General features: G+C 43.3%; 1 protein-coding gene across 2 annotated transcripts in view; it reads right to left on the bottom strand.

The window, feature by feature from the left end:
• Nucleotides 1-26,882, bottom strand: part of LOC112252238 (A disintegrin and metalloproteinase with thrombospondin motifs 20-like) — a 144,499-nt gene that overhangs the window by 89,795 nt on the left and 27,822 nt on the right. Inside the window, exons 4-8 of one of the 2 annotated variants that reach the window (XM_024423301.2) lie at nucleotides 22,962-23,245; nucleotides 20,110-20,193; nucleotides 19,603-19,727; nucleotides 19,448-19,488; nucleotides 18,938-19,043 (exon numbers count right to left, since the gene is read on the bottom strand). In XM_024423301.2, the coding sequence (XP_024279069.1) occupies nucleotides 18,938-19,043; nucleotides 19,448-19,488; nucleotides 19,603-19,727; nucleotides 20,110-20,193; nucleotides 22,962-23,245 (640 nt within the window). Of the gene's footprint in view, nucleotides 1-18,937; nucleotides 19,044-19,447; nucleotides 19,489-19,602; nucleotides 19,728-20,109; nucleotides 20,194-22,961; nucleotides 23,246-26,882 lie in introns of those variants that run through there. The other variant, XM_042323074.1, reaches the window with a different exon arrangement.

The following is a 26,882-nucleotide window of genomic DNA, read 5'->3' as shown; positions in this document are numbered from 1 at the left end:
GTCGCTGATGGGGGCCTTTGGAACATCTACATTTAAAAGTCTAATAAAAAAGTCTAATAAATGTAATACACTTTAACGGTTCTCTTGTGGTGAAGGAGAGTCGGACCAAAATGCATCGTGTAGATTTCGATCCATTTTTAATAAACAAACGTAAAACACGAATCAATTATAAACACTACAAAACAAAGAACGTAACGAAAACCGAAACAGCCTATACTTGTGTAAACTAACACAGCGACAGGAACAAGGACACTAAGGACAATTGCCCACGAAACACTCAAAGAATATGGCTGCCTAAATATGGTTCCCAATCAGAGACAACGATAAACACCTGCCTCTGATTGAGAACCACTTCAGACAGCCATAGACTTAACTAGAACACCCCACTAAACTACAATCCCAATACATACACCACATACAAAAACCCATGCCACACCCTGGCCTGACCAAATAAATTAAGATAAACACAAAATACTTCGACCAGGGCGTGACATACACACCATCACAATAAATCCGTTATTTATTTTAATCAGGTCTAAAGAAACATTATGATATGAAGAAAATGTATTTCCAATTAACAGAATATGAGTTAGCCTACTGTATGTTATCTGGCTATGCTCCATGCAATTAGGCTGTAGCAGAGCTGGGCGGGCCTATACGCTCACTACGCAAGGGCCCTGCCTCCCCCTCGTGTCAAAGCGGGTGTCAATGTTTACAACTTGGATGAGAAGATGAAGCGGAACTGTCCTTCTGGTCATGAAAAGAGGAAAAAAACACCATGTGAGTAAGTTGCGGGAACAGCAATCAGGTAAACTTGTGTTCTCTCCTCTCCAAGTTTGATGTCAGAAAATAACAGGAACGTTAAGTTGATGTGCTAGCTTGCAGTTCATCTCTCTCTAGTCTATCTTTCTTGCTAACCTAACTGGGCAGTGCATCTCTTGGTCTGTCTGTGTCTTGCTTGCTTGCCAGCCTCTTCCAGGGCTGTGTTCTGTGACTTTGTGCCTGTCAAAAGTGAGAGTGAAATACAACTATTTATTACGTTTGATAAACAACAACGGGCAATGGTGTTTATAAACTGCAGCTCGTCGCACGTGACCATGTTGTGGCAGATGGCAGGGAGAGGTGAGGGGGGGTGGTAATTGAGGAGAGATATCTTGCAGGTGGCTGGCTCCACCCCCAAGCTTTATATGGACTTCCTGCCCCAACGAGGCAAGACTGGGATTTGTTAAGCCAGGGATTGCTTGGGGATAAAGGAGGAAGCAGCCTGCACGACAGGGCAGAGAAGGAGCGAACCAAGCAAGGTATGAGGTCCGGTCCCGTGTACCGGACCGGATTGGGTGAGGACCTGAGTGTGAGGACTACCCCTGGGAAACGGAACGGACAACGAGAATGGCTTGTGGACTGTGGGGTGATTGGTGCATTTCCCCCTCTTCCCCAGTGTATGAAAATCCCTAATAAACTTCCCATGTGCATTCTATTTGTGCTACTGGTGCCTGTTTTGCTATTGAACTTGGTGACGTGGAAACCCCACACATTTGATCCTGCTACATATAGTGGAGAAAGCAGGCAAACCAAACCAAGTTCAATAACTAAACAAACACAGAGCACAATGGAAGCATTGGTGAGACAAATGGTGGAGGCAAACATAACACAGCAGGCTATGCAGTGGGAGCTGCTGGAAGAACGGCGTCAGCAGAACGCTCTCGAGAGACTGAAAAACAGCTGAAAAACAGCTTCTATCTCAAGGCCATCAGACTGTTAAACAGCCACCACTAACATTGAGTGGCTGCTGCCAACACACTGACTCAACTCCAGCCACTTTAATAATGGGAATTGATGGGAAATGATGTAAAATATATCACTAGCCACTTTAAACAATGCTACCTAATGTAATGTTTACATACCCTACATCATTCATCTCATATGTATACATATATACTGTACTCTATATCATCTACTGCATCTTTATGTAATACATGTATCACTAGCCACTTTAACTATGCCACTTTGTTTACATACTCATCTCATATATACTGTATTCGATACCATCTAATGTATCTTGCCTATGCCGCTCTGTACCATCACTCATTCATATATCTTTATGTACATATTCTTTATCCCCTTACACTTGTGTCTATAAGGTAGTAGTTTTGGAATTGTTAGCTAGATTACTTGTTGGTTATTACTGCATTGTCGGAACTAGAAGCACAAGCATTTCGCTACACTCGCATTAACATCTGCTAACCATGTGTATGTGACAAATACATTTGATTTGATTTGATGCGAGCTGAACTCAGCCAGCTGACAGCCGCCCAGGCCAGTATAGCGGCAGGTGCAACAGTCTCTCGCCCCAAACCCAGTAGGTTTTTCCGAAGCTGACAGAGGCTGACAACTACCTACAGAAGGGACTGCTACAGGAGGTGCAGGCCACAGTCTTCCAGGAGAGGGAGGCCAAGGAGGCACTGAGGTGAGGTGTCCCTCCATCAGCAGAGATCTGCAGAGCTCCAGCAGAGCCTGGAAGAGCAGAAGGTTGCTATGAGGGAGGATTTAGCCAAGCAGAAGGAGGAGAAGCAGGAGACCCTTACAGCGCTGAAGGTGCAGCTTGTCCAGCAGCAGGAGAACAGCTCCCTACAGAAGGTTGTGCAGGAGGCCCAGGCTGCAGCCCGCCAGTAGGAGGCGGTAGATGCGATGAGAGGGGAGGTGTCCCTCGATCAGCAGAGAGCTGCAGCGCTACAGCAGAGCCTGGAGGCTGCTCTGAGGGAGCAGGAGGCGAAGAGTTGAGAGGAGGCCACTCTGAAGATGGAGTGTATGAAAATCCCAGTGTATGAAAATCCCTAATAAACTTCCCCTTTGCATTCTATTTGTGCTACTGGTGAAACTCGTGCTTTCCAGCAGCAAACTCTGTGGGGACCAGTCCAGACAATATATGGGCGTGATGGCACTCCTCATAGGCGCACATCATTTTAAAACAAGACAATGATTATCTAGTCTCTGTCACAATTTAGTTACAATCTGGATTAATGCAAGGTGGAAAGAAATGGATTGACAATGACTATTGATTTATATATTGCATTTAAAATGTTGATTAGCCTGGAATACGGATCTCTCAGAAAATAATAACCGTCAAGTATTCAGCCAAGCCATAGTATAAATAGCATTTTATATTTGAAATTATATAAAAGGAAATCTGGGGGAGCCAGTTTGAATGGGCCTGATGCAGCTGATAAAATTACAGTTTGTCAGTGGAGAAGATGCTGGATCATCAGCCAGTACAAGCACAGACTCAGTTGATCCACATCCAGCCTCAGCCAGTACTAACAGACGCAGTACTGGCAGCTTCAGCAAATACTAACATAGACCCAGTACAGCTGGCTACAGAAAATACTAACACAGAGTCAGGTGAAGTACAGGCAGCCTCAGCCAGTACCAGCACAACCAGAGGTGTACAGCCAGCATCAGATACAAGCAGCTCAGACTAGAGGTCGACCGATTAATCGGAATGGCCGATTAATTAGGGCCGATTTCACGTTTTCATAACAATCGGTAATCGGCATTTTTGGACACCGATCACAGCCGATTACATTGCACTCCACGAGGAGACTGCATGGCAGGCTGACTACCTGTTATGCGGGTGCAGCAAGGAGCCAAGGTAAGGTGCTAGCTATCATTAAACGTATCTTATAAAAACAATCAATCTTAACATAATCACTAGTTAACTACACATGGTTGATGATATTACAAGTTTATTTAGCTTCTCCTGCGTTGCATATAATCGTTGCCGTGCCTGTTAATTTATCGTTGACTCATAGCCTACTTCACCAAACGGTTATTTAACAAGCGCATTCGAGAAAAAAGCACAGTCGTTGCACCAATGTGTACCTAACCATAAACATCAACGCCTTTCTTAAAATCAATACACAAGTATATATTTTTAAACTGCATATTTAGTTAATATTGCCTGCTAACATTAATTTCTTTTAACTAGGGAAATCGTGTCACAGCTCTTGCGTTCTGTGCAACAGAGTCAGGCTATATGCAGCAGTTTGGGCCTTCTGGCTCATTGTGAACTGTGTGAAGACCAACTTCGCCAAACGGGGGATGACTTAACAAAAGCGCATTTGCGAAAAAAGCACAATCATTTCACGAATGTACCTAAACATAAACATCAATGCGTTTCTTAAAATCAATACACAGAGGTGTATTTTTTTAAACCTGCATATTTAGTTAAAAGAAATCCAGGAAAGCAGGCAATATTAAACTAGGGAAATTGTGTCACTACTCTTGCGTTAATTGCACGCAGAGTCGGGGTATATGCAACAGTTTGGGCTGCCTGGCTCGTTGCAAACTAATTTGCCAGAATTTTACGTAATTATGACATAACATTGAAGGTTGTGCAATGTAACAAAAATATTTAGACTTATGGATGCCACCCGTTATATAAAATATGGAATGGTTCCGTATTTCACTGAAAGAATAAATGTTTTAGAAATGATAGTTTCTGGATTTGACCATATTAATGACATAAGGCTCGTATTTCTGTGTGTTATTATGTTATAAAGTCTATTATTTGATATTTGATAGAGCAGTCTGACTGAGCGGTGGTGGGTAGCAGCAGGCTCGTAAGCATTCATTCAAACAGCACTTTCGTGCGTTTGCCAGCAGCTCTTCCCTGTGCTTCAAGCATTGAGCTGTTTATGACTTCAAGCCTATCAACTCCCGAGATTAGGCTGGTGTAACCGATGTGAAATGGCTAGCTAGTTAGCAGGGTGCGCGCTAATAGCGTTTCAATCAGTTACGTAACTTGCTCTGAGACCTTGGAGGAGTTGTTCCCCTTGCTCTGCAAGGGCCGCGGCTTTTGTGGAGCGATGGGTAACGATGCTTTGAGGGTGGCTGTTGTCGATGTGTTCCTGGTTCGAGCCCAGGTAGGGGCGAGGAGAAGGACGGAAGCTATACTATTACACTGGCAATACTGACACTGACACTGACATCCAATAGTCAAAGGTATATGAAATACAAATGGTATAGAGAGAAATAGTCCTATAATAACTACAACCTAAAACTTCTGTTCTCATGTTCTGAGCAAGGAACTTAAACGTTAGCTTTTTTACATGGCACATATTGCACTTTTACTTTCTTCTCCAAAACTTTGTTTTTGCATTATTTAAACCAAATTAAACATGTTCCATTATTTATTTGAGGCTAAATTGATTTTATTGAAGTATTATACAGTATTAAGTTAAAATAAAAGTGTTCATTCAATATTGTTGTAATTGTCATTATTATAAATAAATAAAAATAAATAAAAATCGGCCGATTAATCGGCATCGGCTATTTGTCCTCCAATAATCGGTATCGGAGTTGAAAAATCATAATCGGTCGACCTCTAGCTCAGACCTTTATAGAACAGTTGCTTCTCTATCAAATGACCCAGCAGATTGGCCCCCAGTCTTAACAGACCTTATTTGTATTTTATTTATTTCACCTTTATTTAACCAGTTAAGCTAGTTGAGGACAAGTTCTCATTTACAACTGCGACCGGGCGAAGATAAAGCAACGCAGTGCGACAAACAACAGAGTTACATGGAATAAACAAGAGTACAGTCAATAACACAAAAAAGAAGGTCTATATACAGTGTGTGCAAATGGCATGAAGAGGTATGGCAATAAATAGGCCATAGTAGCAAAGTAATTCAAATTTAGCAGATTAACACTGGAGTGATAGATGAGCAGATGATGTTGCGCAGATGATGGTGTGTAAGTAGTGATATTGGTGTGCAAAAGAGCAGCAAAGTAAATAAAAACAATATGGGGATGAGGTAGGAAGAATGGGTGGGCTATTTACAGATGGACTATGTACAGCTGCAGCGATCAGTTAACTGCTCAAATAGCTGATGTTTAAAGTTAGTGAGTGAAATGTAAGTCTCCAACTTCAGCGATTTTTGCAATTAGTTCCAGCAGCAGAGAAATGGAAGGAAAGGCGGTCAAAGGCGGTTGGCTTTGGGGATGACCAGTGAGATATACCTGCCGGAGCGAGTGCTGCGGGTGGGTGTTGTTATCGTGACCAGTGAGCTGAGATAAGGTGGAGCTTTACCTAGCATAGACTTGTAGATGACCTGTAGCTAGTGGGTCTGGCGACGAATATGTAGCGAGGGCAGGCCGAATAGAGCATACAGATCACAGTGGTTGGTGGTATAAGGCTCTTTGGTAACAAAAAGGATGGCACTGTGATAGATGCATCCAGTTTGCTGAGTAGAGTGTTGAAAGCCATTTTGTAGATGACATTGCCGAAGTCGAGTATCAGTAGGATAGTCAGTTTTAATAGGGTAAGTTTGGTGGCGTGAGTGAAGGGGGCTTTGTTGCGAAATAGAAAGCCGATTCTAGATTTGATTTTGGATTGGAGATATTTGATATGAGTCTGGAAGGAGAGTTTACAGTCTAGCCAGACACCTAGGTATTTGTAGATGTCCACGTATTCTAGGTCAGAACCGTCCAGAGTAGTGATGCTAGTCGGGAGAGCGGGTGCAAGCAGCGAACGGTTGAAAAGCATGCACTTGTTTTTGCTTGCGTTTAAGATCAGTTGGAGGCCACAGAAGGAATGTTGTATGGCATTGAAGCTCGTTTGGAGGTTAGTTAACACAGTGTCCAAAGAAGGGCCAGATGTACACAGAATGGTGTCGTCTGCGTAGAGGTGGATCAGGGAATCACCCGCAGCAAGAGCAACATCATTGATATATACAGAGAAAAGAGTCTGCCTGAGAATTTAACCCTGTGGCACCCCCATAGAGACTGCCAGAGGCCCGGACAACAGGCCCTCCGATTTGACACACTGAACAGATGGGCAGATGGGAGGAGGTGCTCTTGTTCTCCATGGACTTTACAGTGTCCCACAACCGTTTGGCATTAGAGCTACAGGATACAAATGTCTGTTTGAAAAAAATGTGCCATTGCTTTCCTGACTGACTGTGTGTATTGGTTCCTGACTTCCCTGAACAGTTGCATATCGCGGGGACTATTCAATGCTATTGCAGTCCGCCACTAGATGTTTTTGTGCTGGTCAAGGGCAGTCAGGTCTGGTGTGAACCAAGGGCTATATCTGTTCTTGGTTCTAAATTTTTTGAAAGGGGCATGCTAATTTAAGATGGTGAGGAAATTACTTTTAAAGAACGACCAGGCATCCTCGACTGACGGGATGTTGTCAATATCCTTCTAGGATAGCTGGGCCAGGTCGATTAGAAAGGCGTGCTCGCAGAAGTGTTTTAGGGAGCGTTTGACAGTGATGAGGGGTGGTCGTTTGACCGCGGACCCCATAGCGGATGCAGGCAATGAGGCAGTGATCGCTGAGATCCTGATTGAAAACAGCAGAGGTGTATTTGGAGGGCAAGTTGGTCAGGATAATATCTATGAGGGTGCCCATGTTTATGGATTTAGGGTTGTACCTGGTGGTTTCCTTGATCATTTGTGTGAGATTGAGGGCATCTAGCTTAGATTGTAGGACTGCTGGGGTGTTAAGCATATCCCAGTTTAGGTCACCTAACAGTGCGAACTCTGAAGATAGATGGGGGGCAATCAATTCACATATGGTGTCCAGGGCACAGCTGGGAGTTGAGGGGGGTCTATAGCAGGCAGCAACAGTGAGAGACTTATTTCTGGAGAGATTAATTTTTAAAATTAGAAGCTCGAACTGTTTGGGCATAGACCTGGAAAGTATGACAGAACTTTGCAAGCTATCACTGCAGTAGATTGCAACTCCTCCCCTTTTGGCAGTTCTATCTTGATGGACAATGTTGTAGTTGGGTATGGAAATCTCAAAATTTTTGGTGGCTTTCCTAAGCCAGGATTCAGACACGGCAAGGACATCGGAATTGGCGGAGTGTGCTAAAGCAGTGAGTAAAAAAACTTAGGGAGGAGGCTTCTGATGTTAACACACATGAAACCAAGGCTTTTTCGATTACAGAAGTCAACAAATGAGAGTGCCTGGGGACACGCAGGGCCTGGGTTAGCCTCCACATCACCCGAGGAACAGAGGAGGAGTAGGATGAGGGTACGGCTAAAGGCTAGCAAAACTGGTCGTCCAGTGCGTTGGGGACAGAGATTAAAAAGAGCAGATTTCTGGGCGTGGTAGAATAGATTCAGGGCATAATGTGCAGACAGGGGTGCGGGTACAGTGGAGGTAAGCCCAGGTACTGAGTGATGATAAGAGAGGTTGCATCTCTGGACATGCTGGTTATACTGGATGAGGTCACCGCATGTGTAGGAGGTGGGACAAAGGAGGTATCTAAGGCATGTACAGTGGGACTAGGGGCTCCGAAGTAAACTAAAACCATGATAATTATCCTAAACAACAATATACAAGGCCTATTGATATTTGAGAGAGGCATAAAGCAATCACAGATGTTGATTGGGAGAGCTAGCTAAGTCAACAACAGCTAATCAGCTAAGTCAACAACAACAGGTAAAATGACGATGAATGGGCATGGAAGGTCGGTTAACTACACATAGGGGCTAGGGCCGACAGATAAACAAAGGGTAACAAAGCGGAGTACCGTGATAAATGAACAGTCCAGCAGGCATCAGCTATGTAGCCAAGTGATCATAGGGTCCAGTGTACAGCAATAGATGAAACAGGGAAACCGCTAGGTAGTCGTTAGTACCCTAGCACGCTGGAGACACAGTGTTTAAAGTTAGCAGTCCGGTGTAAGTAGAAGCATCTGCTCCATCGTCCGGCAAAGGCCGGTTGAAGGCACAGCTGATGGAATTACGTCTGCGGACCAGTCGTGGTGGTACGGTGGTGCGCCGTGTCGACAAAGGGATCGGGCCAGATGGCGAAAGAGGTATTGTAGTTGTGGGAATTTCGTTTGCTAGCCGCCTGGCTCAGGGCTAGCTTTGGGGCTGGGTCACTCAGCTGTGATGATCAATGGTCCAGGGCTTTACGGCAGGAATCTGGTGTTGTAGTGGAGAAAAACAGTCCGATGCTGGCAGGTATTATCTAGGCTATAAAAACGGCTGGTGCCTGAGCAGAGGGTAAAGGCCGCTAGCAGTGGCTAACAATGACTAAATGGCTAGTAACTTTGCTAATTAGCTAGCTACCTTCTGATGAAAGTTGTGGCTATAGGGTCTTAAAAAAATAGCAGATCCGCGTGTCACGTACGCTGGAATAATTAGCGGACTAAGCTGCAGCGCGATATGGTTTCCACATATTATTTATTAGAAACGCACAAAACAACAAAGAAAGAACGAAACAAAGAAAGAACTGTAATCAAGAGGTGTAACATACACTAACTCAAAGCAATATCCCATAAAACACAGGTGGAAAAAATGCTACTTAAATATGATCCCCAATTAGAGACAACGACAGCCAGCTAGCTGCCTCTTGGGAATCATACCAAACACCAACACAGAAAAACTAAAATAGAACCCCACATAGAAAATAATAACTAGAAAACCCCCCAGTCACGCCCTGACCTACTCTACCATAAAAAATAAGGGCTCTCTATGGTCAGGACGTGACACCGTGTCACATTGAGTGAGGCGGGTTACCGGAATGTATATTTAATTTAAAAATGGAAAAAGAGATTGAAAAATAAATTGGAATATATACAAAAAAGACGAAAAATACAAAAAGTAAACGAGAGGACAACAAACCACGTCTGCACTGCTACGCCATCTTGGATCACTATGTGGACTGAGTCCATTCAAACCAGGACTGGATTTTTCCAGGACAAGTCTAGAAGAGGTTTCCATTCAGGCTTATTACAGAGACAGCTGTCAAATTGGGAAAAGATGACCAGGAGCTGGCTTTCATACTCAATCAAAAACAATGCTGTGTATTGTTTTCGCTGTAAGCTCATTTCTACAAAAGACTACAAAATAATAAAGGAAGGGGTGAATGACTGGTCAAATATCAACAGGCATTCTGAGACATCATAAGGGTCATCCTGAACACAAACAATATGATTAAGTGGAGAGAACTTGATCTGCGCCTAAGTGGGGATAGACTCTTGACCAGATACAAATGACAATTTTGGAGGCTGAAAGAAAGAGATGGCGGGATGTCCTTACACATTTAATAAGTATCACCCAGTCTCCGACTGAAAGAAACCTAGCATACAGGGATTCATCAGACAAATTTTTCCAACCAGATAACAGAAACTTCCTAAAAGAGGTTGAATTACTGGCAAGATTTGAACCCGTTATGGAGTCTCTGAGGCCCAGACAACAGCCAAAAGCATTTGTGAATAAATTCATGTGGAGGCTGTTCTGAAAGAGAAGAGACTGAAAAACAGCAAGAGGCATTTCAGCTATGAGGCTCCTGATGAACCAGTGACTGATGCATTGAAAAACGTGACGTCAACTACTTAAACATTGTGGTCGACTCTGCTGTGACATCCATGGATGAGATATTTGAAATACTCAACCAGGTGAAAACCAAATATGGAGTGCTGCTGAAAAACCGACAGATTGAGCAAACTGTTTTAAAGGAGGGAGGATTGTAGTGGAAGCACTGGGGAGTCAGGTGTGACTGTGTGGCAATGGCAAATGGTTTACATGGGTCACGGGTCAGGTAGGAGGGCCCCTTAGTAGAATTTTGCATAGGGCTCCAGGGAGGTCAGGACCGGCTCTGGGCTGGAGGCTTGTTCATTTATCTGACAAGATATGCTTATAAGTCATGTGCCATTAGTATATATTATATACTTTTATAGTAAGAAGAAAATAATTTAGCTTAGCTGAATAAAGTAGAAAGGATATTTTGCCCATTCCGGATCGAGTGCGCATATGAAGTGGCTATGTTGAGCATTAATGTGATCATTTGAAACCGGTCCTATACACTAGATTTTGAGTTATTTGGTAATGTTAGTTGTGAATGATACAAACCTTAGAATGTCAAAAAAGTACAACATTTATGGGCTGTATGATGCGACTATAGACTATTGATGATTTGAGAAAGTTGCAAAAGAAAGCTTGCACTCTGTTCTTTGCCTCAGGCTGCACAGCTATTCTCTCATCAAGTGATCATATTTTCACCCATCAGACTTTTCTCAATTTATTCTTGTCTTCCTGCCGGTACCGTTTTTCAATAATGCCTGGTAGGCTACTTCGTTTTTTTAAGCAGCTGAGAAATAAATACACAAACACTTATTTCACTCCACGCATTAACCACTGTTTGAGGAGCATGCTCTCGCTGCGTAACAGGTTATATTCCACCCCAACTCTGTATGGGCTCTTCAATCCTGTTCCTGTAGCTACCCGGTGCTTCATTTGGGATACCAAGTGAAATCTGTTCGGGAACATCGATAGTTTTCGCAACTAAACATATTTCACTAAACTGTTGACAGACCCTCTGCACGCTGAAGAAAGGGATACAGGAGAGAGAGGAGGAGGAGATGGAAACACATGGTGGTGAATATATTCTGTATAGCTAAAGGTAATGTGCCACCCAATTAATAATTCATTAAAAAAAATCCCTATTACTAGGCTCAAAAAAATAAAAAATACCTTTAATTAGAGTCTACCGGTAAGCCGCCCATGCACAATCAATGAACCAACAGCATCGCCTAGGGCTATACGTTCTTTCCCAGACTCATGGATATAGATTTTGGAGCGAAGCATAAGCTAACCAGTCCATCCAGAATGCATAATAATACAGTCCACACTCAAAGGTGATTACTTGAATTTGTTTAATTTTGGAGTATAGGTTAGACCAATTAAAGTATGTACCAAAGACATCTTAAATCATTTTTGAAATGTTTTTCTGACATGCATTATATTCGATCGGCTATGTATGGTCTGCCTACCCATGTCAGAGACGCAAACTCGGTCTCAACCTTTAAGTCCTTACTGAAGACTCATCTCTTCAGTGGGTCATATGATTGAGTGTAGTCTGGCCCAGGCGTGGGAAGGTGAACGGAAAGGCTCTGGAGCAACGAACCACCCTTGCTGTCTCTGCCTGGCCGGTTCCCCTCTTTCCACTGGGATTCTCTGCCTCTAAGCCTATTACAGGGGCTGAGTCACTGGCTTACTGGGGCTCTCTCATACCGTCCCTGGAGGGGGTGCGTCACCTGAGTGGGTTGATTCACTGATGTGGTCATCCTGTCTGGGTTGGCGGCTCCCCCCTTGGTTTGTGCCGTGGCGGAGATCTTTGTGGGCTATACTCAGCCTTGTCTCAGGATGGTAAGTTGGTGGTTGAAGATATCCCTCTAGTGGTGTGGGGGCTGTGCTTTGGCAAAGTGGGTGGGGTTATATCCTTCCTGTTTGGCCCTGTCCAGGGGTGTCCTCGGATGGGGCCACAGTGTCTCCTGACCCCTCCTGTCTCAGCCTCCAGTATTTATGCTGCAGTAGTTTATGTCGGGGGGCTAGGGTCAGTTTGTTATATCTGGAGTACTTCTCCTGTCCTATTCGGTGTCCTGTGTGAATTTAAGCGTGCTCTCTCTAATTCTCTCTTTCTCTCTCTCGGAGGACCTGAGCCCTAGGACCATGCCTCAGGACTACCTGACATGATGACTCCTTGCTGTCCCCAGTCCACCTGGCCGTGCTGCTGCTCCAAATTTCAACTGTTCTGCCTTATTATTATTCGACCATGCTGGTCATTTATGAACATTTGAACATCTTGGCCATGTTCTGTTATAATCTCCACCCGGCACAGCCAGAAGAGGACTGGCCACTCCACATAGCCTGGTTCCTCTCTAGGTTTCTTCCTAGGTTTTGGCCTTTCTAGGGAGTTTTTCCTAGCCACCGTGCTTCTACACCTGCATTGCTTGCTGTTTGGGGTTTTAGGCTGGGTTTCTGTACAGCACTTTGAGATATCAGCTGATGTACGAAGGGCTATATAAATATATTTGATTTGTATAAGGCGCAATCATCATTTTAATTCAGCTATTTTTTGGGGCTTGGGCTGATAAACCTATGCATATCCATAAGCTGTAATATGCCTGTGTGTGTTATAAATGAACCATCACCTAATGCTGACCTCACTGCTCACATTGTGTGTGTGAGCATTGCAAAATAAATGTACACATACATGTTATTCAATCATTGCTATCAATCATTGTTATTCAATCATTGCAATCAAGTGGCCAGGTGCTAAAATATAAATTGTTTCTATTTGTGATGCTCAACACACTGCAAGTCCTGCCTCTCCGATCTCCTCATTGGTTCTTAGGAGCATATACCCACTTGCCATCTCCTCATTGGATTTTAGGAGCATATACCCACATGGGTAATTGAAAGATGAACTGAGGTCCAGACTCTAGTCAGTTGTGGTAATGTACCTAAAGTTGGTTGCCAACCGCCATATGAAGTCCAAAATAAGAAGAAGCCTGAAGGAAGGAGGAGAGATTACTAGAAACAAATTCGGTTTACCGTTTTATCTGTGGATTAGTTGGCGGAGTAGAGGACCTTCTGCGTTTCAGGTAAAATAACAACCCAATGTTTATATCCCAGCACAAATCTAGCTAAATTGCCATAACTGTTTAAAGCTTTTCAACCTGTCCCCAAATTAATATAATTGTTTCAGAGTTTGTTGTGATATTTCAACCTGCGTGTCCTGATCATGTCTGGTTTGGGTGGAAAAATCAACTGGGGGTCTGGTCAGCATGTTAGGCTTTGAAACAACATCCACAATGACCATGTCCTACACTCAGTTTCAACCTGCTGTTGAACTTCTTTTTTCAAAATTGATCAATCACAGTGAGGTGAGTTTTAAAAGCACATACTGTCTTGATAAGTGTTTGATGTGATTTTCAAATTCAGTTGCATTAAGAAAATGAGATTTGTCAGGCAAAAGCTATATGAACATGGCAATAAGCCAGGAAAGTACTTGGCATACCTACCTAAAAAGAGGGCTGACTCTCAGTCAATTGCTACTATTACTGATTCTGATGGTAATCATTTATATGAAAATAAATTGATAAGTGACTCATTTAAGAAATTTTATACAAACCTTTATGCCTCAGAACTGCCAAAGGATGCACCCAAATTAATGGAGAACTTCTTTTGTAAGATTGAGCTCCCTACTATCTCCGAAGAGCAGAGGTCCCTCCTTAATGCCCCTATTACCAAGGAAGAGATAATGTTCGCAATTAAGAATCTGCAAAATGGTAAGGCCCCAGGACCAGACGGGTTTTGTAGTGAGTTCTATAAAGAGTTCCATGGCCTGATCCTTGAGCCATTGCGTGATATGTTTAACCACTCATTTTCAAATGACCAACTCCCTCAAACGCTGAGAGAAGCCAACATTTCACTTATTCTCAAAAAGGGAAAATGTCCAGAGTCTTGTTCCTCGTACAGACCAATTTCCCTTCTGAATGTGGATAGAAAATTGCTTTCTAAAATTCTAGCCACAAGATTAGAGGACTCACTGCCACTAATTGTGAAAGGAGACCAAACTGGCTTCATTAGGGGCTGTAAGTCATGCAACAACGTCAGGCAGCTTCTTAATGTAATTCAAGCCTACCAACAAAGTGCTGTAGATGGTCTTGTGCTCTCCCTAGATGCTGAGAAAGCATTTGATCGTGTGGAGTGGTCTTACCTATTATTTGCTCTAAATAAATTTGGTCTGGGGGACAACTTTATAAAATGGGTGAAAGTTTTATATGATGATCCTCAGGCTGCTGTCCTTACTAATGGGCTACGCTCAAATAGCTTCTCTATACACAGAGGTACCAGACAGGGCTGTCCTTTATCCCCCCTCCTCTTTGCACTCGTTATGGAACCACTGGCCGAGGCCATCGGGGTAACGCCTGCTATACAGGGGCTGCTCATTGGTGATGTTCACCATAAAATAAGCTTGTATGCTGATGATGTCCTGATATTCATCTCTAGTCCCGAGACTTCAATTACATCTCTTATTAATATTATTGAATCATTCAGCGAATTCTCAGGCTACAAGATTAACCTTACTAAGTCAGAGGCTATGCCACTTGGTAGCCTACACTCTGTACCTAATACTTCTCCCCACTTCCCTTTTAAATGGTCTCCCTCAGGTTTCATGTATCTGGGTATATTTGTAACTCCTAAATTCCAGCTAATGTACAAAGCCAATTTTGTTCCCTTGTTTGATACAATAAAACAGGATCTGGAGCGCTGGAACTCTCTCCCGATTTCTTGGTTGGGTAGAATATCCCTCTTGAAAATGAACATTTTACCTAGACTACTTTACCCAATCCAACTGATCCCAGTATTACTCTCCAATAAGGTAATAAAGGATGTAAATGGATGGCTAAGTTCCTTTATATGGAGTAAACGCAAGCCAAGACTTAAGATGGCAATATTGCAGCTGCCAAGTTCTATGGGCGGCTTGGACCTGCCCAATATCAGGTTCTATCAATGGTGTGCCCACCTTTGTTATATTTCTGACTGGATCACAAATGATGACTCCTCTATTTGGTTAGACATTGAGACTTCTCTTTCAAAATACCCCTTACAGGATCTTTTATTTTTCAGAACTTTCAAGTCTGTAGAAGATCACTGCAATAATCCCGTTACACTTAACACACTCAAAGTATGGAGGTCAGTTCAACGCTTCCTGGGAAGGTCCAAACTAACCTCTGCTCTTACCCCAATTCTTAACAACCCAGATTTCAGTCCAGGATTGCTGGATGCTGGCTTTAACTTATGGATTAATAAGGGCATACGCAGGCTAAATGACTTATTTGCTGATAAGATTTTGTTGTCATTTGAGCAGATGGTCGAGAAATATCGACTCACAAAGCAGGACTGTTTCCGCTTCCTACAATTAAGACATTATATTCTGAAGAGCACCACCTTAATTGGTAACCCTGATGTGTCTGTCATTGAAAGAATGCTTTTTTTCCCACAAAGGAAAATGTCTGAAAGTCTGTTTTATGATCCTTTAAGGTCCTTTTCTGCTGTCAACACACAGAGGGTGAAACAAGTGTGGGAGAAAGAATTGTCTGTTACTATTGACGAAGAGATGTGGGAGGACATTTGGAGATATGCAAAAACAATATCTATATGTAACCGTACTAGAGCAATCCAATTAAGAATAATACACAGATTGCATATATCCCCAAATCGCAGACATGCTTTTAGCCCCACTTCCTCTTCCCCTCAGTGTCTTAAATGCAAAACTGATACAGACACCCTAACACATTGTTTATGGTCATGTACCAAAATACAAAGATACTGGTCTGGTGTTCTGCAAGAAATTGAAAAGATCCTAGGGGTTGATCTAGAATTGGACCCAGTTTCTTTACTGTTAGGTCTCCCTAGTAGGCATGTTACTTCTGTCGGTAAAAGGAGGCTTTACAACATCCTTACCTTCGCAGAGAGGAAAAACATCCTTTTACAGTGGATTAGTGATAAGGTTCCTTCTATTAAAGATTGGCATAAGATACTATTTGAATGGGTGCCTCTGGAATATCTGACATGTACATTGCATTCTAAAACAGACCAGTTCTACAAAGTATGGGAACCTTATCTAAATTACCTAGAACCTGAGGTATCAGCTATTATGCTGCAAGGATTCTCTTAGAATGGCGGGGATCTATGTATTTCAGAACTACACTGTACGTTCCATGTGTGGAACCTAACCTCTTGGTTTAAACTGAGCTTTTTTGTTTAATTTCTGTTTGTAAGTTTGTTTAAAATGTATGTATTGAGAGACGCAATGATGGTGATGGGGTGAGAGAAGCACCGAGCGGGAAGAGGAGAATGGTGTACGTATGTATGGGTGTGTATATGTGTGTGCGTGCGTGTATGTATGCGTATGTGTGTGTATATGCATGGGTATATGTATGTGTGTGTATGTATGCGTATGTATGTATGTGTATATATATGCACGTAGATATGTGTAAGTGGGTGCTGTTTTTCTTGTTTTTGTTCTGTGTGCTTTGTCTCTGTTGTTGTATCTCTTAATATGGGTGAAAATGGTGAAATTCCAATAAAAATACTGTTACAAAAAAAAATTCAGTTGCATTGACATCAGAGTGGTTAGAGGGACAATAGAGGGACAACCAGGCAATTAGCAACCTGATGATTGTTAGCGAGTTGGGAACTACTAACACATGTCCAGAGTGTGTGCATAAGAGGAGATTACCGTTACTCAGTCAAGTGAAATTTTACTGCGGTCATGACTCATGACTGCCGGTGTGGCGGTAATACGGTCACCGCAACAGCCTTAGCTGCTGGACTGTGCTGAGCTGAGTGGATGTCCTGTCTGTCCTCAACTGGCTGTGTGTGCTGTGTTAGTGGAGGGATGAGGTCGGCATAAATCTGCACACACACACACAGCTGCGTGGTGTTTACTGCAGGGGCCGGCGGGGGTTGCAGGGGGTAGTGTTTTCTTTTTTTCCTATTGCATTGAGGAAGTTATAAATTACTGTAGAGTGGGGTTTGTAGCGAGCCTGCTCTCTATCTGTCTGAGAGGGATATATACCGTCTGTGTTCAGTCAGGGAAATGGGATCTCAGGAGGGAGAATTGCTAAGTTGATGTCTTAAATGCATCATTATCTTCCCCAGTTGTAACATTCAGTTTACTGTCTCTACAGTCAGACTCCTCTCATTGAGTTGAAACAAAACAAGCTGCATCCAAAACAGATGACACCATCATATCCATCCCTCCAAATCATGTTTTTACACCCCATAAATAAGGGTGTATCTTCACAGTGAAGAAAAGGACCTGATTGGGATCCGTATGACTTGGGGGAGAATGTAAATAAGACCTTAGGGACTGTAGCAACAGGCTTTGTCATCACTCTGACAGGGAGAGAAAGATCTTACCAACATCACAGCCCTGTCACAGAGAGTAGAGCGCTGGGAACCATCACGCACACACACACACACACACACACACACACACACACACACACACACACACACACACACACACACACACACACACACACACACACACACACACACACAGGAGAGGGGCTTGTGAACGCAGCCCAGCAATTAAACGCATCAAGAGGGAAAGCCAACTGCCAGTCCAGCTGTTTGAACTTCAGCATAAACAGATCCACACAAGATAGCTGGTTTCCGCTAGCTAGGCCCAAAGAGCCAGCCTCTCTGGAGGAATGTGTGAGGAGCGGCACTGGGCCTGACTGAGGGGGAAGGAGAATAATTGCCTTTCATAACCCAATGCCTCACACTGGCTCCATTTACTAACAAACAACAACTGGCCAGAGCAGGAGGAACATAAAGCTGCTACTTTCACCATCAGGGAGAGAAAAGAGAGAGAGAGAGAGAGAGAGATACATAATGTATACCCGGTTATGTCATGGTGATTGTTTAGAATATATGGAGGCTTATGAAAGCTTGGGTCATACTGTATGTTGTGACTTGGTCATCTGGCGACAGAGCAGTCATTCATATGGATTCTCTTTCCGTTCACACACGTGGTGACATCTGTGTGTTGTGAAAACAGGCCCAGGCAGGGAGCGCTGTTATCATAACAGTGCAATATTATGCAGTATAGTATGGCCGCATTTTGATGAGCTCCAGTCTTTAGGGGTAATGTTTGGAACAGGCTGGGGGATAAGTCAGCTCTGGAAAACTCACATTATTCAGCTTTTGATAATGAATTGTGCTCCGTCCTCACTAAATGACAAACATTTGATATGACTTCCCTCCATCTCGAAGTCAAGTTGAAAACAATGGGCGCCGCATGCAGAGGCCCCTGGTCCACCACATCTAAAGCCCAAGCAGTGGTGGCTTTCAGCTTAGTCTCATACAGATCCCCCTGGCTGCCTGGCTTCCTCCTCAAAGCTGTAACACCTACAGGGTTAACTCAGGCCGCTACACTAGGGTATTAAGGTTGGCATGTTATTAAATCCCTTTTTTCCTTTATTATGCTTTGCACCTGCGTTTGAAACGAGGATAAGAGGGCTTTTGTTGTGCGGGACCGGGGCAGGCCCCAGGGGGCCTGTAAGGTAGGACCAGGAGGGGGCCAGGGATGCAAGGGAGTGTAGAAGGTACTTACACATGGCCCAGCTCGTGAGCGATGGTGAAGGAGGCGCTGAGTCCGTTCTCTTCGCTGATGGAGCAGCTCCGGTAAGGGTCACACATGGTCCCCAGCTCCGCCAGCCCTGGAAGGTCACACAGCTGCTTGAACGGACAGAGGGAAAAAATCCTTCCACCGCTCCACCACTAAAGGCGAGTAAGCCATCAAACGTCTGTTCCGTAAGAGAGATTAGTACTGCCCTCCATCACCCTCTCCTACTAAACACTACACCATTCTGATCGGTCACTACAGTATATTAGCTGTCAGCTTCTGTTATAAACTCATTGCTGTACATTAGATCTCAGTCTCCGAGGGTGTCTCAGGGAGAGTTGGGAAATGTGAGAAAAAAAAACACATTTACAATTCACACGTGCGTATAATACATTGAAAAAATACAATCACCAACCAAATTATTTATGATTTAGATACTAGCTGATTGTGAAACATTCAAACAGAAATGTTTATCTTGAAGTGAAGCTGTTTGTTTACCCAATGTATCACACTTGTCTTTAGCTCGGCAGATGTCTTCCCTGTGAGAAGACACAAGCACAAACAACACATACCATTATTCATCATCTGTATAAAAGCAGTTGAATGTGTGTTAGGGTAGTAAGATAATGTAGATGGATAAGTAAATACTGTACCTGGTGATCAGGAGTGCAGTGTCATGGTGGGAAGGGTGACTGTCATCCTGGACATTTTGAGTCTGTTGCCAGACACAGAAGTTGTGGAGGGTAGTAGCAGCATTGAAATTTATTGAGGGTCCATCCTGTGAGACATGACATAGAGACAGTGGTGAGGATTTGAACAAGTCTTCCTAGCTAAAAGATGTTTTTAAAAAATGTAACCAGATGTAAAAAAACAAAAACAAATAATTAACCATGTATCTGTCACAATTGAAAATATTTAGCTATCTACCATTACAAGCCCATGTGCTGTATGCCCTCAGTCCTAGACTAGTCAAATCACAGTTGTGGTAGTAGCACATAACAGTAATATATTTTTCTCTGAGGAGATTTCACTTGAGGCTTTCCTCTGACAAGGAGTGCAGTGTCCTTCTGAAGGGCTACAGAGAGAGACAAGGTACACGTGTGGCTGACGCCAGCTGTCTCAGAGTACTCACTCACTGCAGCCCCAGTGTCTGTTCTTACCTGTTCATTGTGGATGACAACCAGCTTGACAATCATGATGTTGATGAGGTTTCCTACACTAGGGTCCCTGTAGACCGCAGCAACCTGTAACAAGATGAATACACAGACAAGAAATGCAAACCTCTACTAATCAGGGGTTGGAACCGGTTCAGGGAGCAGAACTGAAAACCAGAAAATAACACAATTATTCGAGGAACAGAATCAGAACCGGAAATGAAAGTGATCTATACTGTTCCGGAACAGAACAGTTATTTTAAAAGCACAGGAACTGGTTAACAACGTTCTTTTATGTTCTGGGCATTTTTTTCCAGTACTACAAAGTGCTTATGCAAAGCCCTCACTTGAAACTTATTCCAGCGTCTGCCTGCCAACTGGAAATATTTGCCAGTGTGTGTGTAGGCTACCTGCTTCTCTCCCTTAATGTTATTGAGGCCTACTGATGACGTTACAAGCGGAATTCAGAAATTAGAGAGAGATACTTAATTAGAAGAATGGATTAACTTTTACAATGCTAGTATACTATAGTTATCACGTTTCACATTGGATTTATTAACTGCAAAAAGGTAAGACGTGTTTTTAATTCTAGTGCACCTCTGCACACACAAGCTTGTTAGCTAGCTAACTAATGTTCGCTCTGGTCCAACGTTAACCAACTCTCAGAGGCTCAAAGACATTCAAAGTTCCTCCATAGAAGCCACTCCTCAGTAGGTATAATTTTGTGGGCCTAATTCAGATGATGCATGTCATAACAAGATGCCCAGTGCTTCAAGCCAAACTTCCTCCACCCTCTCTCGCTCTCTCCCCACCCGCAAAATTTCTGTCGCATCTCATGCCCTTACACTGGCCTGTCCATAATGACAGGCAGCACAGTGTGTGTGTGTTTGTCTTTCATTATGATTAAACCATGCTGTTACGGCAAAATACAATTTGCTCTGAATGACTTTCCTTTACAGATTGCTATGGCGCTTACACGCTCCATAGCAAGCTGCTCTATCCGTACTGATTGGTGAAGTAATTTCATGTTGAGCTAAATGTAAAAATAATGTCTATTTCAGAGGTTTAAAAAGGAACAGAAAGGAGCCATATAAACTGATATTTTTGGGGGGTTCGAAACGGTTCAGAACTTCATTTTGCTGGTCGGAACAGTGGAACAGAACAAAAAAAATAATGGTTCTATTCAGAACAAAACGATTGGAAAATGATTTGGGTTCCAACCCCTGCTACTAATGGTACAAAAACAGACAATAGGTCCATTTGAACTAATGCAAATACAAGTATTACTTTGAATGAGAGTAGATCTAGAGACTACATTCTGAAGGCTTGACTGAAAAAACAGGAAAATTTGAAGAAAAGAAGGAATGAATGCATATCTTTATTCCTTCAGGGTAAGTTTAATCAACAGTATATTATGATATTATTACACACAATTACAATTCCTCTAAGGTCCCCCTGGTGATGGGGGAGGGGGGGCTTGGCTTGTGTGTATCCCACCACTCCTTGGACAAAAGTTTTTTTGTGCCTTTCTTTTGGTTCAGCCCTATCAGTGTGGGTCACTATCCTCCTGGGGCTATCCTAACAGAGCTCTGACAGGAACTCATTAGCCCTCTATAAACATTTAGCTGGTCAGAGCATAGGGGGCTGCGTGAAGCAGATCCCTCCTCTGGTAGACAGACATATAGACAGGCAGGCAGACAAGAAGGCAGACAGAAAGGCAGGCAGACAAGAAGGCAGACAGAAAGGCAGGCAGGCAGGCAGGCAGGCAGGCAGGCAGGCAGGCAGGCAGGCAGACAGGTGGACAAACAGATAGACAGGGCACCCAGACTATGATGTAGCCTGGTAAATAGATGGACAGACAATCAAAACTGATACCCTGGAGGAATGCGTCTATGTGGTCAGTGTAAACACTATGACATCATATCAGAGGGCTAGCAGCCCACCCATTAGCCCCCTGCTCCACTAACAGGCACAACGTGCTGTCACCATGACAATGAAGGATCAGTCTTGGCTGATTTCCTTATTCTTGTTTGAAATACAGGGTCTGGTTTCTGTTGGTTTGGCCGGAGAGTGCTAGGTCTTTTGATTGAGAGGCCCTGACAGGTTTTTCTTTGACAGCTGTGTGCACGTGTGTGTATGTGTGAAAATAAGTGTGTGTACCGTCAAAATATTCTTCCTATTGCCTTTAAAGGGCTAAAGCTGAGGCCCATATGTTTCCAAATAGGTACAGTATTTTACAGTGTTGTATTTTGGTTGAAGTAACACCAGCATATGGTAACGTTAACCAAACTAAAAGCCAATAAGATCGTAAAGAGCTGAGTCAGCCCAGTGAACCCCTTTATGAGTCACATCTCTAACTATGCAGGACAGGTTGCTATCAGAGTAACATTGGAAAGAGAAAACTGGCTATCAGCATTTCTGTCTTGCAATCTTAGGGATCCAACATACTGTCAGTTGTTTGGCAGGATTCATCAGGTAAAGGCTAACTGTTGTGTCTCCCAATTTGTTGAATATATATTGTATTACACTGTAATGGTCTGTTTGGATTTTGCTCATTAGTTTTCACCCATGTGGATAGATATTTTACACAAAGGAGATGCATACAGTATTGTTTAATGTCATACAGTATAGAGGGGAAAACTGTTAACCTTAGATACTGAAAATAGGGTACGGTAGAAAGTGAACAGAACTGCCAACCAGATACCAAAATTATTAACCACTTTAACTTATATTAAAGTGAATGACTTTGTTTCACAGAAAAGTTACACTTCCTGAAACCATAGTAAGTAACCACAGAACAAATCTAGATTCAACCATGTATTTGTCTTTATAATTTAAAAAAACAATATTTTACTTACTACTGACATGATTGTTAGGATGTAGTGCTCGAGGTTGTGTCCGTGGTGGTGCACCATCTTGACGTCAGCAGTCAGCATCAGTTCCACATAGCGGGGGTACGAGAGGAACCTCTTCTGCCTGGACGGTGCTCTGTGACGGGGGTCTGAGGAGTTGGAGGTGGTGGAGAGGCGGTCTATCTCGTAGCCGGTGTGGTGGATGCCCATTCGGTCTCTCAGGGAATCCAGCTCTTCTACCATAGTCCTGTTGCTCTGAAAATTGACAACTGGCCTTTCCGATCCTTCCCCTGTTAGGAAATAGAACGTCATTTAACAGAGTAGCATAATCTGGTTAAAGGTAATATGGTAATAGGAATGGACTTGGACCTGAGTGTAAATAGTGGAACACAATACATTTTTGTAGAAGACAAGAAAACCTCACACCTTTTATGTTACATCTACAAGCATTTCCTGCCGCAGTATGGAACGTCTAAAGCTAAAGAGAAAGGCCTCAGTTTAGCCTCATTCCAAAGACCTAACCCCCACATACTGGACTTTCAAGACAACCTTCCATAAATGACTGTGTCATTCCAAGGTTCTGAAGAACAGTTGTAACAATGACAGAGGGTCAGTAACAGAGGTTATAGGTTAAACATTTGATGGTCAGACAAGCTGCACTCCTGTGCCTCAACTTCAACTTATACAAACACAGAAATCCATCTAATAAGGCTATTATTAACGACAGACTATTCCCACTGCTGCCTCTTCATTTAACAGGGGCTTGCCACAGTGTGTACTCCACATGGGAACATGAATTTAAACTACTTCATTTAAACCATGGCCCATATATCACAGCAAATGAAAGGGTCTGTCAAGTGTCAGTTGTGCAGAGGTGAGGACGGAGTCAGGTGCAGGACACAGAGCTGAGTAAAACAACGTACTTTACTCTGAAAAATAAATCAGCCAAAATACATCCACGCAGGGATTAACAAACCCTAACACAAAAGACTACCACAAGACCAGGAACAATCACGCACAAAACATAATGAGAACCAGAGGGTTAAATAGGGAAACAATAATAACATAATGGGACAAGACATAACAAATGGAAAAAGAAACGTGGATTGGTGGCAGCTAGAAAGCCGGTGACCACGACCGCCGAACTCCGCCCGAACAAGGAGAGGCACCAACTTCGGCGGAAGTCGTGACAGGGTCACTGAGGGAGGAAAAGTTTAACAGAACATTACAGCTGAAATGCAACAGATACCAGATTCCGACTTTCAGGCAAACACAGTTATATTCAGGCCAAAGGAGAAAGCACTTAACAACCTTAAAAGGTAAAAAGGGTACAGAAAGCAGCTATATTCTCTGGCTACACGGAGGCCATTGGCATCACTTCCAATCCTTCCCTCTGTTAGATGGACCTCAGATTAACTGCACGTGTAGCACAGCAGAGCTCAGTCATTGAGAGGTGAGAGATGGATTCCTTTACCTTGATGACAAGGATTGGATAAGAGGAACTGAGGGGAGAGAAAGAAAGAGAGGGAGAGAGAAAGTGAACAACAGAGAGGGGGAGGGTATGAGAGAGAAAGAGGATAAGATGAAGATGGGAAAGCACGCTGAAGCCAACTTGTGGAGGTGAAGGAAGGGAGAGGGATAACTACGTGTATTTATGTTGTCTGTGCAGAAGGTCATTTCTTTCCTGGGACACTATGCTGCTGAAGCACAACAGCACTAGGGAAGAGGAGCCAGGGTCAGGGCTGTGGGACTGGGGTAGGGGGGCTTCCACTTTTTGCTCAGGCAACCTCCTGGCAGCCCATAAGAGCTGCAGAGGGTCTTACACACTCCAACCCTACCCAACCCCTTACCTGGAATAACGGACTTCAACCATCTCTGTCAAAGAGATCATACTACGAAAGTAGTATACAAAAGTAGAGATAATAGAGAGCAAGCCTGACATGCCAGGTCGCAGTTGTAAATGAGAACTTGTTCTCAACTGGCCTACCTGGTTAAATAAAGGTGAAAGAAATCAAACATACATAAAAAAATGCTTCAATGTGTTGGTCCAAGATCAACAATGTATCTGGATGGATTAGGTTTGGCCATGGATATGCATGATGAAAAGTACACCGTGCATCAGGCTGTCCGGATATGAGCTAATGTATAGCCACATGTGCTGAGCTGTCCGACTCTTAACAGAAAGAAGGCTTGAAATATTTCTGCTGCCTCACAGCTGAGGAAAGATAGATCTCTATGGTCGGACAAACCGTCCTATCAGTAGCTGGTGCTGGGAAGAGAGAGGAAGACTGCAGAAGACTGTGATCCAAGCACCTGCTGGAATGACCAGTTAACCGTCAATACTAACTCTCTATCATACTGTTTTCCTGCACTGAAGTTACTGAGACTGCATCAAAATAAAGTGTACTTTTGTAAAGTGTCTGGATGGCAGCCATGGCCATAGACAATATACTGCACAAGACACATAATTTCCTACCAATTACCAACTTAATTTATTTCATATATTCTCTTTACCTCTGGGAATGATTTCTTACATTATTAGCCCAGAATTTGTTTGGTGTTATTACCTACAGCCGGGAAGAACTATTGGATATCAGAGCGGCGGTAACTCACCAGCACTACCAGCATTACGACCAGGAATATAATTCCCGAAGCAGATCCTTTGTTCGCACCCCCCAGGGCAATTGAACTGATTCTAGAGGCCGACCCAAAACAACGCTGGCGGGGGAGAGGTACTCGGAGTGGATTTCTAGTCTGACTTAGGAGGCGCACACACCACCCACATCTTCCGAGTATATTACAATGTTCAGCCTCTGGATAATAAAGTTGACGAGCTCAGGGCGACAGTTTCTTTCCAGAAAGACATCAGGGATTGTAACATACTCTGTTTCACGAAAACATGGCTCTCTCGGGATATACTGTTAGAGTTGGTCCAGCCAGTTGGGTTCTCAGTTCATCGCGCAGACAGGAACAAAGAAGGGCGGGGGTGTATGTTTCATGATTAACGACTCATGGTGTAATTGTGAAAATGTACAGGAACTCAAGTCCTTTTGTTCACCCAACCTAGAATACCTACCAATCAAATGCCGACCGTATTATCTCCCAAGATAATTTTCTTTGGTTATAGTCATGGCCGTGTATAACCCCCCTCAAGCCGATACCACGACAGCCCTCAAAGAACTTCACTGGACCTTATGCAAACTGGAAACCACATATCCTGAGGCCGTATTTATTTTAGCTGGAGATTTTAACAAAGCAAATTTGAGGACAGTTAAATCAACACATCGAAGTTATATCAACAGCATTTGAGCAAAACTAAAAGTGAGCACCACTTCATCTCGCCATGGCAAGGTGACTGGGAATATGTCAGAATAAAAACAGTGTAGTTATTCCCTGCACAAGGCAATCAAACCGGCAAAACGTCACCTCAGACACGAGGAATACTGCACCGCCTACAACCACAGGGCTCTCCAGAGGGTAGTGTGGTCTGCCCAAAGTATCACTGGGGGAAAACTACCTTCCCTTTATGACACCTACAACACCCGATGTCACAGGAAGGACAAAAATATCATCACAGACAACAACCACCCGAGCCACTGCCTGTTCACCCCACAATCATCCATTTTTTAAAGATGGCTCTGAAGAACATGGCTGACGTTTTACATTCTCCCAACCAATTGTGCTGTTTTGTTATTTTTTTTGCATTATTTGTAACTTATTTCTTAACATATTGTGTACATGATGTTGCTGCTACCGTCTCTTATGACCAAAAATAACTTCTGGACATCAGAACAGCAATTACTCACTGTGGACTGGAAGAAACTTTTTCCTTTTACGACGAGTAGGATATCCCGTGTTTACTGGATCCACGCCCTTTGTGTGAAGAATCAACGCCTTTTGCGTGAAGAAAAGACGCAGGAAAAGGGG

Source organism: Oncorhynchus tshawytscha, linkage group LG06 (assembly GCF_018296145.1).
Source record: "Oncorhynchus tshawytscha isolate Ot180627B linkage group LG06, Otsh_v2.0, whole genome shotgun sequence".
NCBI lineage: Eukaryota > Metazoa > Chordata > Actinopteri > Salmoniformes > Salmonidae > Oncorhynchus > Oncorhynchus tshawytscha.
This window is presented reverse-complemented; position numbering and strand designations above follow the sequence as displayed.